At 45.2% G+C, this 17,447-nt stretch overlaps 1 protein-coding gene across 1 annotated transcript in view; it reads left to right on the forward strand.

Moving 5' to 3' along the window:
* Positions 1 to 17,447, forward strand: part of PAPPA (pappalysin 1) — a 237,027-nt gene that overhangs the window by 51,238 nt on the left and 168,342 nt on the right. Inside the window, exons 3-5 of the mRNA XM_035696916.2 lie at positions 1,679 to 1,824; positions 5,925 to 6,218; positions 13,173 to 13,365. Of these exons, the coding sequence (XP_035552809.1) occupies positions 1,679 to 1,824; positions 5,925 to 6,218; positions 13,173 to 13,365 (633 nt within the window). The remainder of the gene's footprint in view (positions 1 to 1,678; positions 1,825 to 5,924; positions 6,219 to 13,172; positions 13,366 to 17,447) is intronic.

Raw genomic sequence — 17,447 nt, forward strand, 5'->3', positions numbered from 1 at the left:
CAGCATGGGCTTTGGATTTGTTCATCAGAGGACAAAATGAAGAGCAGAGTCCCTGACAGAGGGAACATCTTGAGTGGAGGCACCACAGAGGATGCATCGTGGTAAACCCCCCAAAACCACAGTGGGAAATTCAGAGAGGGAGCAGAGAGAGACAGGGCTAGAGGGGGAGGCAGCGTCTTGGAGGCCATGCTGGAGACTTTGGACTTACTCTTTCACATACAGGACATCCTTCTATGACCCCAGGAGGGAAAGAAAAGGGAACTGTCATAAGTTTTCTCCCAGCCAGGATTTGTGTCAACCCTTTATGGGCAGATATGAAAAAGGAAACTACTTCCAGCTCGCTGTGGGACCTTAGCAAGGTTTGAAGCTTACATCTCTTTTCCCTCTTCTGGAGTATGGGCATCATAATACAACCTACCTCAGCCTTATTAAGCAGATTAAGGGAGATAATCCACGTGAAGTCAGACCACATGGAAGGGCCCATCAAACACTAAATACCATTATTCATAGACATCCTCTCACCTACCACGTCAAGCTGCCTGCATGCGTGTTTATGTATGTTTTTATTCATTTATTCATTGATTCATTTCCAGCCTTACTCAAGAAATGATTATCAGCTGCTCACAAGGCCATATGACAGCAGACATAAAACAGAGGCTGAGAGACTCAAGAGAGGAGAGCAAGATGCCTGTGTCGATAGAAAATGATCCATTGAGTAATAAGCCTGTGACTGATGGAGAGCTTTAGCATTTCAGTGGTGATAGGAGAGTCACACTCTTTGAAGGAGGAGTTCTTATTTACTAAGCTCCTTGGACATGCCAGCCTCTTTACAAAGACCGTTTCTGCCTCTCAGCAACCTGTGTTCAGCCTAGGTATTAAGGAGCTGATGATGATAACAGGGGTTTAGTTCACTTTTCTGATACATCAGTCTACAATGGCAGCCACTCCAAATACAATATCCCTCTTTAAGTCCATTGTACAGACAAATAAATAGAGGCTTAAAGAATGCAGAATCATCAAGGGGGAGGGGGAAGCATGATGCCCAGTGACAAGACCATAGGTTTCCAAGGTACACAGAATTGGCCTTGAAACCCAGTTCTGCAATGTTGGGCAACCTATTTCATCACATTTGGGCCACATGTTCCTTATCTTGAAAACAGAGCGATAATGTCTCTTTGCAAGGTTGGTATAGAGATGCACAGCAGGCCTCCTAGTGCAGCTCTGTACTTGCCAAATAAATGGTCTGATGTCCACAGTGAATGAGTGAAGTAGAGAAGAAGCCAAGACAAGAATACATGTTATCTTTTCCATGGTCTATGTTCTTAGTTTACAGTCACGTTTTGTGGCCCTGTCACTGGGCAAAATAGCGAAGTCCTTAAGGGCAAAGATGTTGACTTTAGGTAAATCCAGGTTCTAACCTGAACTCTGCTATTTATAAGCCGAGTAATCTCACCATGTCTCTTAAACTTACAAGGACTTAATTTTCATAGCTGTAAAATGGGGTCATCTCAACTAACCTTATAATAGTATTGGGGGAAGCCACTGAGGTGATGTTTATAAAGTGTTTAGCAAAGTGCCTGGCACATAGTAGCTCTTAATTACTTGGGGGAATAGCTGTTATTTGAATAGTACCTTTTTTTGGATGGTGATGACAGCCAAGGTTCTTTTTCTGTTACAGAGCATACTTGGATGTTAATGAACTGAAGAACATTCTTAGACTGGATGGATCAACACACCTTAATATCTTCTTTGCAAACTCCTCGGAGGAGGAATTGGCAGGAGTAGCCACTTGGCCATGGGACAAGGAAGCCCTAATGCACTTAGGTGAGAATTAGAAACTTCTTCAGGAGGAAATTGAATTAGCACAGGAATAAATTTAGTGGTGATGATAACGGTGGTGGAAATCATGACCATGATGATGGCGGTGGTAGTGGTGACGGTGAACAATCTCTTTATTGCTTTTTAGTGCACAGAACTCTTCAGCATTCCTCATCTCGTTTACTCTGAAGGAGATAACATGGTATCATTAACCCTGTTTTACCAGTGCAGAAACCGGGACCCACAGAAGGAACAAGCCTTATCCAAGGTCACACCCAAGTCCATGGCTGAGCCACATTTGGAATTCAAGGCCCCAGCTCTGTCCGTTGACAGATTTCTTCTTAGTGCATGCAAATATCTGCCCAGCCCATCAGCCACATGGTGCTGGCACAACCGGTTAAGGCTTGGCTTGAGAGATACCAAAGAGACAAGAGAAAGTGAGCTTGTTAAGAACTCCCTGTTTGCCGTGTTCCACCAACACCACCAGGAACTCTTCTTACATCCAAATTATTCATATCCATAAACCAGACGTATATTTATACAAACCCATCCCCAAAAGTCAGAAAAGACAATGGTTTTTGAACCAGGCCCTGTGAGTCAACATCGATCGTGATTTTTCCATGCTCTCTTCCATACACGTCTATATGTGCATGTGCGTTTGTGTAATTTGTGCATATTTGAAATCACAGCATAGGTAAAATTTTACGTTCTTTTTTTTTTTCTTCGTATTATGTCGCTTACATTATTATACAGAGTAGCAGTCTTTCTAATCACTTCCAGTCCAGCTTTTTCTCTTAACATCATAAGATAAAAGCATCCTTCTGGGTTATTTCCATCTCCCTAAAGGTGATGTTTTAATGACCATGCAATATTCCATTGAGTGAGGCACTACAAGGTACTCAACCTTTTTCCCCTTGATAGAATGTTCCCGCTGTTTACACCAGTGGATAGCAATGCCTCCCGCGGTGAGAGTCCTCATCCGGGAAGGTTAGGGCTCGGCAGAGTGACAGTGCTGGCTGTTTCCCTAGGCCTGCCTGCTCTCCCAGTGATGCACCCAGAATCCAGTCACCGCTGTCAATCTGCGGTATCATGGAAATGAGGGACCCTGCAACTTCACATGATGGAGACTTCAAACTCTAGAGTTAGTTCCCTCCAGATTGCTCTCTTTCTCACTTGTTTTTAAGGGAATGAACCGACTTGTGTGTGTGCACGTGTGCATGTGTGCCAGCGTGTTGTGGTGGTGTAAATAGAGCTAGAGACAATGAGAAATCTGTAGTGGTTCCCAACTGGGGGCATTTCATCCCCTTGGAGACATTTGGTCATGTCTAGAGATAGTTCTGACTGTTACCACTGGGGGAATGCTACTGGCATCTAGTGGGTAGAGGACAGTGATGCTGCTGAATCTACAGATTTAGCAGGAAAGAATTATCTAGTATAAAATGTCAATCATGCTGAGGCTGAGAAATCCTGAGATAGATGATGGATGGGTAGACAGACAGACAGAGGTTGGGCAGAAACGAGTATGCAACTTAGACGCACCGGAAAGTAGATGATTTGTATCTATCATGTGCCTGGGATGACATATGGGACCCCTCCTGGCCCACAGCATTACGCATGGTTGTTTTCAGCTATGATTTTACTCGGCAGTATGACCTTAGGCATGTCTCTTTCCTTCCCCAAGCCCCAAATTGCTCAGATTTTGAATGAACAGCTTAGACTAGATGGCCTCCAAGGACAGTTCTCAGCACTGAAATGCTGTCCTATTGGAAAAGCGACTGAAAGGCTCTTGATCAGAGTCTTAGAAGGCCTCTAAAGTTAGAGAAAAATATTCCTGATGATTCTGTGAATTTCTGGGGCTGGCTCAGGACCAGGAATACAGAAGGCTATAAATCCATAGCATGTTATAGTGTTTCAGGATGATGTCAGGCTCCAGCTATTTCACCTTTTAAGAGAAGCAGTGAAACAGGACTCGGGCTCTTGTGCTGTGGCTCTGGGCAAAGGGGTGAATCGGGAGGGGATGAGGTAAAACAAACAAAGCTGGCCCGGACATTAAGTCTGCAATCCTGTCATTATCCCTGGAAATACCTGTGGGGTCCCATACCTTCCCACTGCCCTGCCTAGCGCCTCATTGTTGAAGCTTCGTGGAGAAACAGAGAATCACTGGCACTGTGGTAGCTGGTTATTTTAGAGCTCACCAGAGATGCAAAGTCACTTTTCTAAGATCACACAGCCAGGGTGAAGCGGAATGAATGTTGCACCGCATGTCAGGCTGAGGGCTCTGGGTCCCCAGCCCTCAGCTCACCAATCTCCTCATCCTAAGAAATGTTGGCCAGAAGCAATTTCTCCACACTAACCCCAATCAAACCCAACTTATTAGAACCATACATATATTTTTACCCTCTTTTCCTGCTGTGATGCCATGATCCCTGGAAAAAGCCTTGGGTGGGAAGGGGATTATGTTTCATATTATGATTGACAGAAAATAATTGAGAGAGATTTCCTGTCTCAATTTCTCTTTCTCCCTGCCTCTTTGCCTCCCCCTTCTCACACACACGTGTGTGTGTGCACACCCCCGCCCACACACACACCCTCTCATACATCTTTATCTCTGTGTAGAAGGCTCTGAGCAGTTCAGAATTAATAGACTCCGCGAGCCCCATGACTGAGCAAGCTTGCCCTCCTGGCAGTTCAACCCAAGATAAAACTCCCCCCACGCCTGCAAGCTCAAATCAACAAGGCCCTGGCCTTAGCACCGTTCTTTATAAGACACTGTTCTGCACTTAAAATCACTACTTGCAGAGTGTTCAAACCCGAATTTTACCCTTCTCTTAAACACATTTGGATTTTAAGTTTAAATGTCTCCCTACCAGCCTGTATGCATTTCTCCAGTGCCTAAAATGAACATGAAAAATGCTGTCCATTGCTTCTGCTGAAATCTGCTCCATCTATCTCCCTAAGCTAAGCCATGCTCAGTCACGTGGGGTAGACCGTTGCTCCTCAAACTAGAACATACAGACAAGCCATCTGGGGCTCTTATTAGAATACAGATTCTGATTCCATGGGTCTGGAGTAGGGCCCAACATTCTACGTGTTTAATCACCTTCCAGGTGATGGTCCTGCTGCTTAGTCTCAAGACACTCTTCGAGTAGTGAGTAGTTGTTAAGGCACCCACTGGATACGAAGTGCCATGCTAGCTGCTTACGTGTGCTTAGTTAGACCTCAGAAAACTTCTTTAGTTGGGTTCACGTTCAGCAAAGATTCAACACACATTTAATGAGATGCCATATTCCAGGCCCTGTGACTGGCCCTAGTAGTAGAACTCATTAAGAGGCCTGGCTCTGGAAACGACAGATCCTGAGTTCAAATTCCAGCTTGACACTGTCCTGACTCCCCATCATAAGCCAGTTAGTTCACCTGTCTGGGCATCAGTGCCTCTCTTATTGGGTTGTGAGTTAGTTAAGTGTGATTATACACATGAAGCACTGAGCACAGGGCCTAAGGACACAGGGTAAGTGCTCAAGAAACATTGGCTATAATGAATGATGTCCTAATGATGAGCACACCATGATGCTGGCCTTCGTGAGTACTCACTCTCGGGGAGAACCAGAGATGAGGAAGTGGGATTTGGGGATGGTAATCAACATGCTCAGTGTCATAGCGTTGGTAAAGGCAGAGGGAGGACTGGGACCAGGGGGCCTGACCATGGGAGCCTCGGTTGGACAAGACTGTGCAGAATGTTTGTAAACGAGGCCATGCATTACTGTTGAAGGACAAGGTGGAGCAGAAATGTCTACCAGCCCAGAAATCAAGGTCCTTAAGTGCTGATCATGCCTCTTTTTAAAGTCATTCGAGATCACTTCAGTTGTTGTCTTCCTTCTGCAGGCATTGGGATCTCACAACTCACAAAATGACTTTTGAGACTCCTTCCTACCCAATCAGTGATTCATATAACAAGTCATTACAGTTCTCGGGGCAGTGGAGCCACAGGGTGGAGAAGCCTGTGGTTACTTTGGGCAGCACCCCATTTACCTGTGATAGATTGGGGGATTTCTGTACCAGGAAACAGAGTACCCCATTTGCTTAATGCTCTGGTTTTCTCCTTGCAGGTGGCATTGTCTTGAACCCATCTTTCTATGGCATTCCTGGGCACACCCACACCATGATCCATGAGATCGGGCACAGCCTGGGCCTCTATCACATCTTCCGAGGTATCTCAGAGATCCAGTCTTGCAGCGATCCCTGCATGGAGACGGAGCCCTCCTTTGAGACGGGAGACCTCTGCAGTGACACCAACCCAGCCCCAAAACACAAGTTCTGCGGCGACCCAGGGCCAGGGAATGACACCTGCGGCTTCCATAGCTTCTTCAACACCCCTTACAACAACTTCATGAGCTACGCAGGTAGGGCTCCCCGCTCAGCAGGAGCACGAAGCTGGGTGTCGCACACAAGGCTCCAGGCCTGTCTCAGAGGAGTCTTGGGAAAGCTGCTTTCCTTTTCTCAGACTTCTTGATCCCAGCAATCCCTCATCCCAGACGATCAGGGTAACAGTCCTTGTGTGAGATCCCAGGGGTAATGGAAGCTGTTGTACCTGAAGGCTCCTCAGAAGGACACACTTTAAGGAGCTGACTGGGGCCCAACATCAGGAACTCTAGGTAGAAGTTCTAGCTCTACCACTGGGTCACCTAATGTCTCTGCGTCTATCACATCCCTTCTCTGGGTCTCACTTTACTCAAGAAAATGGAATCATTGGATCCAAGGAATCTTGGAGAAGGTTCCTCTAATTTTGCAGCTGTATTTTTCTAAGCTGGTGATTACTGAAACCTTTTTCCTTCTCTTCTCTCTCTCTCTCTCTTTTTTTTTTTTTGTACTGCAACTTTTTCTTAAATATAAAGCTCTTATACTCACCTTTACTATTTTATTACCAAAAAATATATATATAGAATGCTTTTGGTTTTGCAAATGCAAAATTACATGAGAGGAGTACATTCTTTTCCTAACTGCATACATACTATCAAAAACCTTTTTTTATATTTTCAAGTCATTCACCCTAGCTCATCTGTATGACACCAAGCATTTTTTTTTTCTTCTACTTTTGTGTGGGACTCTAGGTCTCCATCTTTGTTTGAACCAGGAAATCCTTACAACTGTTTTCCATTTCTTCTTTGGTTTTGCATTGGATTGCATTTGAAGAGAGGGGTTTTGCTGCTGAAACCCAATGAATTTGATGATCCCCAGTAGATCTTTCTGCTTTCCCTCTTGGGTTGATGATCTCTGGGGGCCTCTGCAGTTTAAGGTTCATACCGTTCAAACCTGACGTCTCTAGAAGGGTCCACAGCCCATCCTTGATACCAGAAAGCAGTCTTTAGATTTAGGTCTTTTTAAAAGACCACAGTGCTGGGTATTTCCTCAAAAGCAGATTTCCCACTGGACTCCCATTCCCAGCCAAGCCGACATCCCACATCCGGTGCCCTGTCCCCCCCTACACAGCCCTGCTTGCGTTCCATTTCTGTAGCACCTTTCCTTGGCCAGCTCAACGCACATGGAAAATAAACAATAACATGAATTTGGAAGTTTGCCGGACTCTAAGGGGCCTCGGAGCTGCCACTAGCTACCAGACCCCCATAAACTAAATCTTTTTTTGTTCCCCTTTGTACAGATCTAAAGGGTGATTGATTTACTGTTGTTTTTTTAAAGGAACCCCTCAGCTCAGTGACCCATTAACAGCAGAACTAATTCACTGAGCTACGATAACAAACTTACACCCGCAAAAGCATATTCAAGGCGACCACGAGCTTTGAAATGTTTGTTTTCCTTAGGATCTCTGATAGATGAGGTGACAAAAGCAGCTGGATGAAATTCAAAATGCAGAACAGGATTGGGTTCTCAGGGCTGGGGAGAGCTATGCATAGGGGCTAGGCAGTCAAGGGCAGAGGGTGGAGACCCTGCGGGGTCAACTGCTTGGAGTTCTTTCCTTCCTGGGTGCTTCTTCCTCAGGTCTGGTCACTAGTTGAGCAGAGTCTAGTGCAGTGCTTTCTCGTAGAACTTTCTGCAAAGATGGACATGTCCTGTGTCTATGCCGTCCAGCAGTATGACAGCCACTGGTCTGATGCGGCTCATGAGCACTTGAAGTATTGGCTAGTGAGACTGAGGAATTGAATTGTTAGCCTTTGGTAACTTTAATTAACTTAAATTGAAATAACGCCACCTGACTGGTGTCCACAATAATTCTTGAGTGCCTGTGATACACCACACACTTGTGTGCAATGCTTCCTAGGCTTGTCTTGCAGAATCCTCAAAATAACCCAGTGAGGTAAGTACTATTATCACGGGACCTATTTTACAGACGCAGAAAGTGTGGTTTAATGTAGCTTAAGTAACTTGCCCAGAGTCACACGACAAGAAGGTAAGACTTTTTCCCCTGCAGAGCCTGTGCTATTAATCAGTAAACATCTGGCTCTCTTTCTGATGCTAAGGAAGGCCGAGAGGGCCCCAAGTGCTCAGCTCCAGCAAACAGCAGGCAGGTGATGCTGGCAAGCCTAGTTCAGCACCAGGCATGAATGGCCATCTTGAGCTATGGATAAACCCTGGGCAGATGAAGAGAAGCTCAGACTCTGCTTCCTGAAGATGATAGGCCATGGGAGGCCCCCCAAGATCCCCTTCAGTCAGGGCTTCCTCAGGAGTCCAGAAACCCGGGCTTCTTCAGCCAACAATAATAAGTGTCTTCTTATCATTGCTCTGTGTGTCAGGGCCTTTCAACATGCACATATGCTTCAACGCTGCGATCCCACCAATTAGGAATGCATCCAGAGGAAATAAACCTGTTGATTTATTTAAAGATTTAATCATAAGAATGTTCTTAGCAATGTTCATTGTCCAAATATCAATTGGGTGTTTACTCTCTGCCAGGCATGAAGAAAAAAAAAAAAAAAAAGCTTATATGTGGGGGAAAAAAACAGAAACTACTTGCAAGTCCAGGGAGCATGGATTGTTGAAATAAATCACAAGGCATCCCTGTGATAGAACATTATGTGGCCACTAACAATGGTGTAGAAGAGGAAGCAGGGGTGTAAATAGAAACCGAGTAACATTGTGGTGCAGGGCAGGAAGTTACAGAGTGCAGGCACCCCACTGGAATTCTCCAGGCATTAGCCTTCGACCTTAGGCAAGCTACTTCTCTAAGCCTCACTGACTTCCTGGATTCCATGGAGGATAATCACACCTACCTTGTGTGATAGTAGGTGTACTCGTGCAGATAAAGGATTTAGAACTGTCCGTGGTACCATAACTAGTGCTCAATAGACGATAATTAGTAGGATTATTTAGCTATTTAATGTGAAAATGGTCACGGAGCCTTGTACAGTGTAAGGTCTGGCCTATGTAGATGTGTGTGCATATGTGTATTTGTATGTGTATATGCACATGATGTAAATGTGTTTATGAGACTGAGAATCATAAATATTCACATGCAATATACTTATACACATATATCCTAAATATTCATTGTATTATCTCTAGGTAATGAGTTTAGGGTGACGTTTATTTCTTTGTAACATTTTTGGCATATCCCACATGTTTTACAGTGAATATAATCATTTCCTGCTATTCCTACTATTATCTCTATCCTTTTTTAATAAAAACCAGGAAGGCAGGGCCTCTTACAAAGGGCAGCTCCGTTATCCCTACACCAGAAAGGCTTAGCCTGCTAAATGCCCTCATTAGTTTTAGGGGGCGGGCAGCATCACTACTCCCTGTGGTACAGCGGGTGTGGAGGAGGCTGGCAGGGGCGGCATTTGCTCACACCTCCACAACACAGGGCTCGACAGCTCACAGCAGCGCTGGGCCCATGCCCCGACACTCCCTGTCCCCCATGCTCTGCAGCCTCTAGGCTGCAGAGAGGAATGCATGCTGGAGAATGGAGTTCAGTTAGCGAACTCAGGGCAGGGCACCAACAGCGTGGGGACTGGCTCAGGCCTCCCCAGGCACCAGAGACCCAACATCCTCTCTGCTTAGATGGGTAAGATGGGAACCAAAGAACAAGACGGGCTGGCTGGTCCTGGAGATCAGATGTCGGGAGGGGAAGCGTGTGAAGGCAGGAAGCCAAGAGGGGCTGACTTGAGACGTGAGCTAATTGAGACAGAGCATTTGTGATCAACAGAAACCCTTTGGTACCTCCCCCCAAGATTCTGATAGCAGCTAAGTCTCTAAGCCACGCACCCTGGGACAGATGCTTTCTGCCTCCCGCTTTCACGTTCAGATGCATTTCTGCTCCCCTTCCAGGATCTGTCACCTGTTTTGCATGCTCTTTTTTAAAAAAAAATTTATTTAAAAAAAACATTTTTATTGGAGTTCAATTTGCCAACATATAGCATAACACCCAGGGCTCATCCCGCCAAGTGCCCCCCTCAGTGCCCATCACCCAGGCACCCCAACCCCCCGCCCACCTCCCCTTCCACTACCCCTTGTTCGTTTCCCAGAGTTAGGAGTCTCTCATGTTTTGTCACCCTCACTGATATTTTCACTCCTTTCCCCTTTATTCCCTTTCACTAATTTTTATATTCCCCAAATGAATGAGACCGTATAATGTTTGTCCTTTTTATCGACAAACATGGAAATGGTTAACTTTTAAGTCATGAAAGGAAAATGCACTTCTTTGGGGAAGAGAAAGAAACAAACAAACCGGAGTGTACGGAGGGAGAAAAATGCTGTTTTTCTCCTCCATTCATCTTGATAAATGCTTTATGTGCTTCAGCTCACTGAGTCCCCACAGCAGCTCTCGAGAGCGGGGTCAATTTCAATGTCCCCAATTTATACATGAGGGACCTGAGTTTTAGAGTTACTTCCTTCTTTGGGAAATGACTGATTAGTATTCTATTCAGTGCCTATGCCTTAACATACATAGTCATTCCCCTATTAATAGCCAGATGTGTTATTGCTGGTATTTTTACCATTATACATGATGCTTCAAAAAATATCCTCATCCCTATATTTTCCGCATGTTTGTTCATGAATATCTGTCTGTTGAGCTCCTGGATGTGATATTGTTAGATCAAAGAGAATGGATATTTTACATTCTGGGTTTTTTTTTTTCTTTTTTTCTTTTCTTTCCTTTTTTTTTTTTTTTTTTTGCTTGCTTCTGGTTTTCTGACACACATACATGCATACCCAGGGGCGCTGTCCCAGGCATGAGGCAGCAAGCATTTACTGAGCATCATCATGGTCCTTTGTGCTCCACTCTCCTTATCTCCATCCAAGTTCTGAGATGAACGTTCTTGGTATCCTCATCAATCTCTGTCTACAGGTGGGAAAACAGGCCCTGAGGGCATGAATTCACTTGCCCATTTGACTCCAGATCCTTCACGCACCGGTCTCTCTCTTTTTTTTATATATATAATAAATTTATTTTTTATTGGTGTTCAATTTGCCAACATACAGAATAACACCCAGTGCTCATCCCATCAAGTGCCCCCCTCAGTGCCCGTCACCCATTCACCCCCACCCCCCGCCCTCCTCCCCTTCCACTACTCTTAGCCTTTATCTTTTCTCCTGCCTCTAACCTATTCAGGTTACCAGGTACTAGGCTTTTGCAGGGGTACCTTTTTACACTAAAAAACACAAAGATCATAGACACAAAGGAGAATGAATGTACCTGATGATCTAGCCCTTCTTAGGCTGAGATGTTTGGACTCTATTCTCCAGGCAATGGGGAGCCATTGAATGTTTGTTATTCCAAGGAGTTAGATGGCTGCATGTGGACTTGAGATAGATGTATGTGACTAAAGATACTTGATAAGGGACACTGGGCTCTTCTCCTCCCTCCAAACATATGATCGATCTGCGCAGGGTGCTGGAGAAGGGACCGGCTGTCATAAATTACTAAGGGAAATCAGAAGCAGCTTCTGTGTATAACCTCCTTGCACTCCTGTCCCTTCCCCAAGCTGGATTCTCAAGGTCCCATCCAACAACCCAGCACCTGCCCAAACTTATTTTCTGTTTGTTTGATAAGAGGAAGTGAGTTTATGCTGCAGGATTCCTGGTGGCGGGTTTATTTTAAGATCCGGCAAGCCCCGTGCTCCTCCGTCTGGGGCCCAGCTGCAGAAACCCTGACCAGGCGGACACCTCTGAGAAGTGGTGTTTTTGGAAACCAAGCCAAAACAGTGCCTTGTTCTGCCCCTGGGGCAGTTGAATGAAGCTGTTGGAGGGGTAGACAGGAGGCATGCTTCTTCCTTGGGAGGCGAGTCTTGGACTGTCTTCAGTCCGCATTGTGGAAAAGAGAGGAGGGCTGAAGGTCGTTCAATCTAAAGACATTTCAGAGATTGTATCCAGCCCAGTCAGACGCGGGCTCACATCCTGTTTATCAAGCACCTGCAGGATACTTTTCCCATACAGGGTCTCATTTATGCACAGAAAGAAGTTTTCGTATTGATTAGAAACATGGTCTTGGGAGTCAAGAATGCAAATCTCACAGTGAACATCCAAGTGACAGTACCGTCCTCATTGCCTGCAGGACACTGAGCCTAGACTGCTCCTAGGGCTGGCTGCCTGCCTCGGGCTGTGCTCGCTGCAGTGGACACCATGTCCCTGTGGTCCTGCAGCTCCCTCTCCTACTGTCCTTGACCTTTGCTTCCCCCTCTTAGCCATGCAGTCTGGTTGACCCAAAGGGCCTCCTTCTTCAGAAGCCTCCCTGGGTCACTGTCCTTCCCCACTGTGCTGCCTCTTGCTCATCAGTGGTCAGCATCACAGACTTTAGGAGTCTTCTGATAACTTGACACCTACGCCGAACTAGCCTTCACTCTATAACTACACTGGTCACTCCTTCAGGGCAGGAACATCTTTAAGTTTCATCTTTCTGTGGCCTTTGGCACAGAGCAGAGGACAGTGATAGATGCTCAGAAGGTGCGTTTGAAGGACAAGATCACTGGATCCCTGGATAGTGAAGTGAACAAGTGAGCAGATGAAATGGATGGGAAGGAATGAGTGAGCAAATAAAGGAATGAATGAATGGGAAATTTGGGGTGAGTGGTGAGGGAGGGATAGAGTAAGGAAATGTGTGACTTACTGAACAGGGACTTGGGGGCCCATGGAAAGCCGTCTGTCTGGCCCTCGTCCTTAACTGTGACCTCTGGGCTGCTCAGTCCCATCCACCCTCCCCTTCCTCCTGTTCCCTCTCACCTGTCTCCAGAAGTGATGACTGCACTCATTTCTTCACAGACCATTAACTCGTGAGCACTGGAAGAGGCCAGCTCTGAGTTGGCAAGGGCTGGGGTGCTGGTTGTCTGGCCCCCGGAGACGTCATAATTCTCTCTCATGCCTGCCCATGCAGCCAGGTTCTTATCTCTCCCTCTGCCCACTTGCAGATGACGACTGCACAGACTCCTTCACGCCCAATCAAGTTGCCAGAATGCACTGTTACCTGGACCTGGTGTACCAGAGCTGGCAACCCTCCAGAAAGCCGGCGCCTGTTGCCCTGGCCCCCCAGATCGTGGGCCACACGACCAACTCTGTGACACTGGAGTGGTTTCCACCCATCGATGGCCACTTTTTTGAAAGGTGAGTGTGGCCTGTGAAGTGTTGACTCCTCTCTCTCCTGCCATGAAGAGGGAAATGCAGAAGGGGAGCAGGCTTGGAGAGGAGCTTTGCTGTTTCCTTTGTCCTCGCTCTTGTTCATCTGGAGCCCCTACCGCCTAGCAGTGACTGGTCCATGTAGACACATTGTAAATTTGAGAGTCAGGGGATAAACGAGTGAGTGCTTATCAAAATTAATAAGTAAAGATGCATGCTTTCAGTGAATGGATGTTTAGCTTTATTTTCTTATGAAACACCTGGAAACTTTTATTGCCAGAACATCCTCTGGGATAGAGGTACTGGCCTCATCTCCATGAGCTCAGGAGTTGAAATTGCCTCTGGTTAATACACAATTGTAATATAGGTATAATATGTATCATATATGAAGGTGTACATGTGTGTATATATATATTCATACATCATACATGAATACACATGCATGTATGTGTATGTATGTGTAGTAGGTATATTTAGAATCTTTGTGCCCAGTAGTTTGTTATAGGATTGAGGGTAGAATTTTTAAAAGGTCAAAGATGATAAACTTAAGCACAAGAGATCTGCTCCCCTATCTTTCACTTTCTAGCTGTACTACCTTGGGCAAGTCACTTTCCTTCCTTGACTGGCTCTCTCCCACAGGAAAGTGGGTCTCGTGGTGCCTTAGGGCCTGAAGGCAGGGATCCAACGGTCTCTTGTGGTGCCTTTCAGCATTAAGACTCTCTAAGGAGCTCAAGCTTTTAAGGGAAACAGATTCTCAAGGGACAGGAAAGTGGATTAAGATGTTGACATCTACACTTGGCTGTAATTTAGGGCTTATTAGTATATTAACTCCCAGCCCAGCCCTTCTTGGGCGCATTTTATCCAATACTGATGATAGACCATTGATGATGGTGAAAGTCATAACCAGCTAATGATTAACTAATAATTTTCTGTGGTTACGGTTTTTGCCATTTATCAAGTCCTTACTCTGGGCCATATTCTGTACTAAAGGCTTTATATGCAGAGTCTCATTCACCCTTTCAAGTAACTGTGAATTGGATGGAAGTCATCAAGGAGCATCTGGGTGGCTCAGTTGGTTGAGCATCCGACTCTTGGTTTCATTCAGCTCAGGTCATGTTCTCAGGGTCGAGAGATTGAGCCCCACATTGTGCTCCATGATTGGTGTGGAGTCTGCTTGGCATTCTATCCCTCTCCCTCGTCCTCTGCCCCTCCCCTCACTCATATGCTCTCTCTCGCTCTCAAATAAATGAATAAATAAAATAATTATAAAAAGTAAGAAAGGGGAGTCATCTTCCTCATTTGCCAGGTAAGGCAGGAATTAGAGTGAAAGACTATTTGATTTAACCAAGATTCCATGGGAGGTGCTGGGAGCTAGGCTCCAACGTACATTTTGCAACGTCTTGTCTGGGGCCCCCATGTGCTTTCATTAAGTCCTTCCAAAACTCAAATTATGAGGGAGGTATTACCCCTCCCCTAAAAAGAGCCATAAAAGGTGGTAAGGAACTCTCATTTGCATGTGTATGTGTGTAAAAATACTTATTAGATCAAGGTATCACATTAAATACATGCTTTGATTTTCTCCACTCCTATCAGTCCCTGAATCTAGAACGTTTGTTTGGCAACTGGGTGAATGTGTTCATGGGGAAGGAAATGCACTCCTTAGGCCCTCTATAAACCACCCCTCCCGCACCCCCCTCCCCCCTGCCGCCCTCACTGGGAGCTCAGAGCTGGGTTTGGGAAACCTCATGTGACACTTCAGAGCAGACTTTCCAGCAGCCTGTAGATTTATTTATTTTTTCTGTGGCGATGAGAAGTATCAGACTTTTGGTCAAGCCTTGGCCTCAGTTCCACTTAAAAATGGAAGTTTTGTAAATGAAGCTTCCCGTGTATGTATTTAATTTGTATTTCATAAAGCAGTTATTGTCCATTAAATAAATACCATCTGATTGTTGGAAACCCATTGGAGGGTTAATTGTTGTGTAATGAGATATGTCTCTATTACATGGTACCCTCAGCTTCAATCAATATGTTTTTAATAACCTATAGTCAGTTGGTACTTGAGGCTCATACAATAGCTATTCTGTTCAGTCTGAGATTTCATAACGGAGTTATCATATGTTAAATTACAACTGACATTTTAGAAACATGTCTAATTAGGGTTAACAGCTACGTAGACGATCGTCTATGGCTCAAGGAAGTCAGTCCACCAGTTCAATAAATTGTTATAAAGAAATGGAGCTACCACTCTCCCAAACCCTCGGAGTTTATAGTCCTACAGATTGGCCCCGGTGTGGAGTGCACAAGCTTGCCACCAGGTTGTCCGCACTGTGTTCTCAGCTCCACCGCTCCGGGTCCGTGGGACCTTGGGCATGCCATCTCGCCTCTCTGATTCTCTCTGGCCCTCTGAATCTTCTTCCACAATTGTACCCACTTCACCAGGTTTTTGTGGGGAATTTGAGAAATACGACATCCGTAATATGCCTAGTACACACACTCTATGTTCAAGAAATATTGGCTCCCATCTTGTACGAGGTTTCCCAGAGCCGTTTAGCTACTTGAAAATTCTCTTTCCCTGCAAAATCTCTGGTGTTTTCTACAACATCCATCAATGCCAACCTCTCGCCCCTGGCCATCCCCACGTCCTCCCGCTGTTCCTCACATCTGCGGTCTAAGAGAATACAAGGGTTTTCCTTAAAAAAACATATTCAGATCCTCCCACAGCCTGTGTCCTCACACATGGGCAACTGAATAAATAATTCAAGGCCACCCCCTGGCTTTTCTAACTCCTTTATTTTTATCTGTCTTGCAAACATGTGTTGACTGAATGGTTTCAGTTATCTGAACAATTGGCGGTGGCACATCGGAAAGAATTCTGGACTAAGAACCAAAAGACCTGGGTCTGAAGTCTTTGAAACCTCATTCATTTCCTCCTCTTTGGCCTCAGTTTTCTGATCTGTAAGCCAAAGACCATCTGGCCTTTCTCAACCAAGGTCCCAATTCCAAATCTCAGAACACAGCAAGTGATTTGAGTAACTATTTTCTCAGTCCTTGCAAGAATGGTGCATAACAAGTACCGTTCTAGAAGCACAGGAGAGAAGCTAACTCATAAGACACAGTGGATATCTTAAAGAAGCACTGTTCGATAGGACTTCTGCAGGAATGGGAATGTTCTGTATCTGTACTGCCCAATATGGTAGCCATTAGCCAACTGGCTGTGGAGCATTTGAAATGTGCCAAGTGTGAAAGTGAATTTCTAAATTTACTTAATTTTAATTAATTTAAATTCAGAGACCCACATGTGGCTGTTGGGCACTGTATTGTTAGCACAGACTTGAGCTTTAGGCTTTGATTCTCATGGAACGTGGATAAGAAAGAGGGTCTCTTCTAGTGTTAGCATCCGGTACTACCGTGATTTCAGTGTCTGTGTGTATGTCATTGCGTATCTGGGCAAATAAAAATCAAATGAATGCCAAACATAAGAAAACATATACTTCCTGGATGTGTAGGATACTGCCTGGTTTTGGTAAAGCCTGTATCTACTCTATGACTTTACAGGCTGTGAACTTGGCATGATTGCTTTGTGCTCGTGATCTTGTATTTCTTAATCTATAAAATGGGAACATCACCCACACCCAAAATCACACCATTGCTTTTTAGTTGCTGACTTTACCTTTACTTTTGTCCTCTTTCCTCAATCCATGTTTCATTCAGCATAAAGACCGATCTTTTTAAAATGTAAATTAGATCACGTCACTCCATGACTTGAAGGGTCTCCAGTGGCTCACAGCCCTCCAATTGCTTCCCATCTCTTTTATGTACAATCTCCAGGTGGTCGACAGGACCTCCCAAGATCTGGCCCTTGCCTACTTGTCTAGCTGCCTCTTTAACACTCTCCTTCATTTATGACTCCTGTCACTCAGATTTCCTTTGAGATCCCTATAGACCAAGCCTTTCCTGTGTTGGTCTTTTACATACCTGAGACTGCCCCTGGAATGCTTTATATCCATTCTTTATGTCATCCTTTAGCTCTCACCATAGATGGCATTCCTCTCACTGAGGTCTTTAATGAC

The sequence above is a fragment of the Canis lupus genome, chromosome 11, assembly GCF_003254725.2.
Source record: "Canis lupus dingo isolate Sandy chromosome 11, ASM325472v2, whole genome shotgun sequence".
Lineage (NCBI taxonomy): Eukaryota > Metazoa > Chordata > Mammalia > Carnivora > Canidae > Canis > Canis lupus.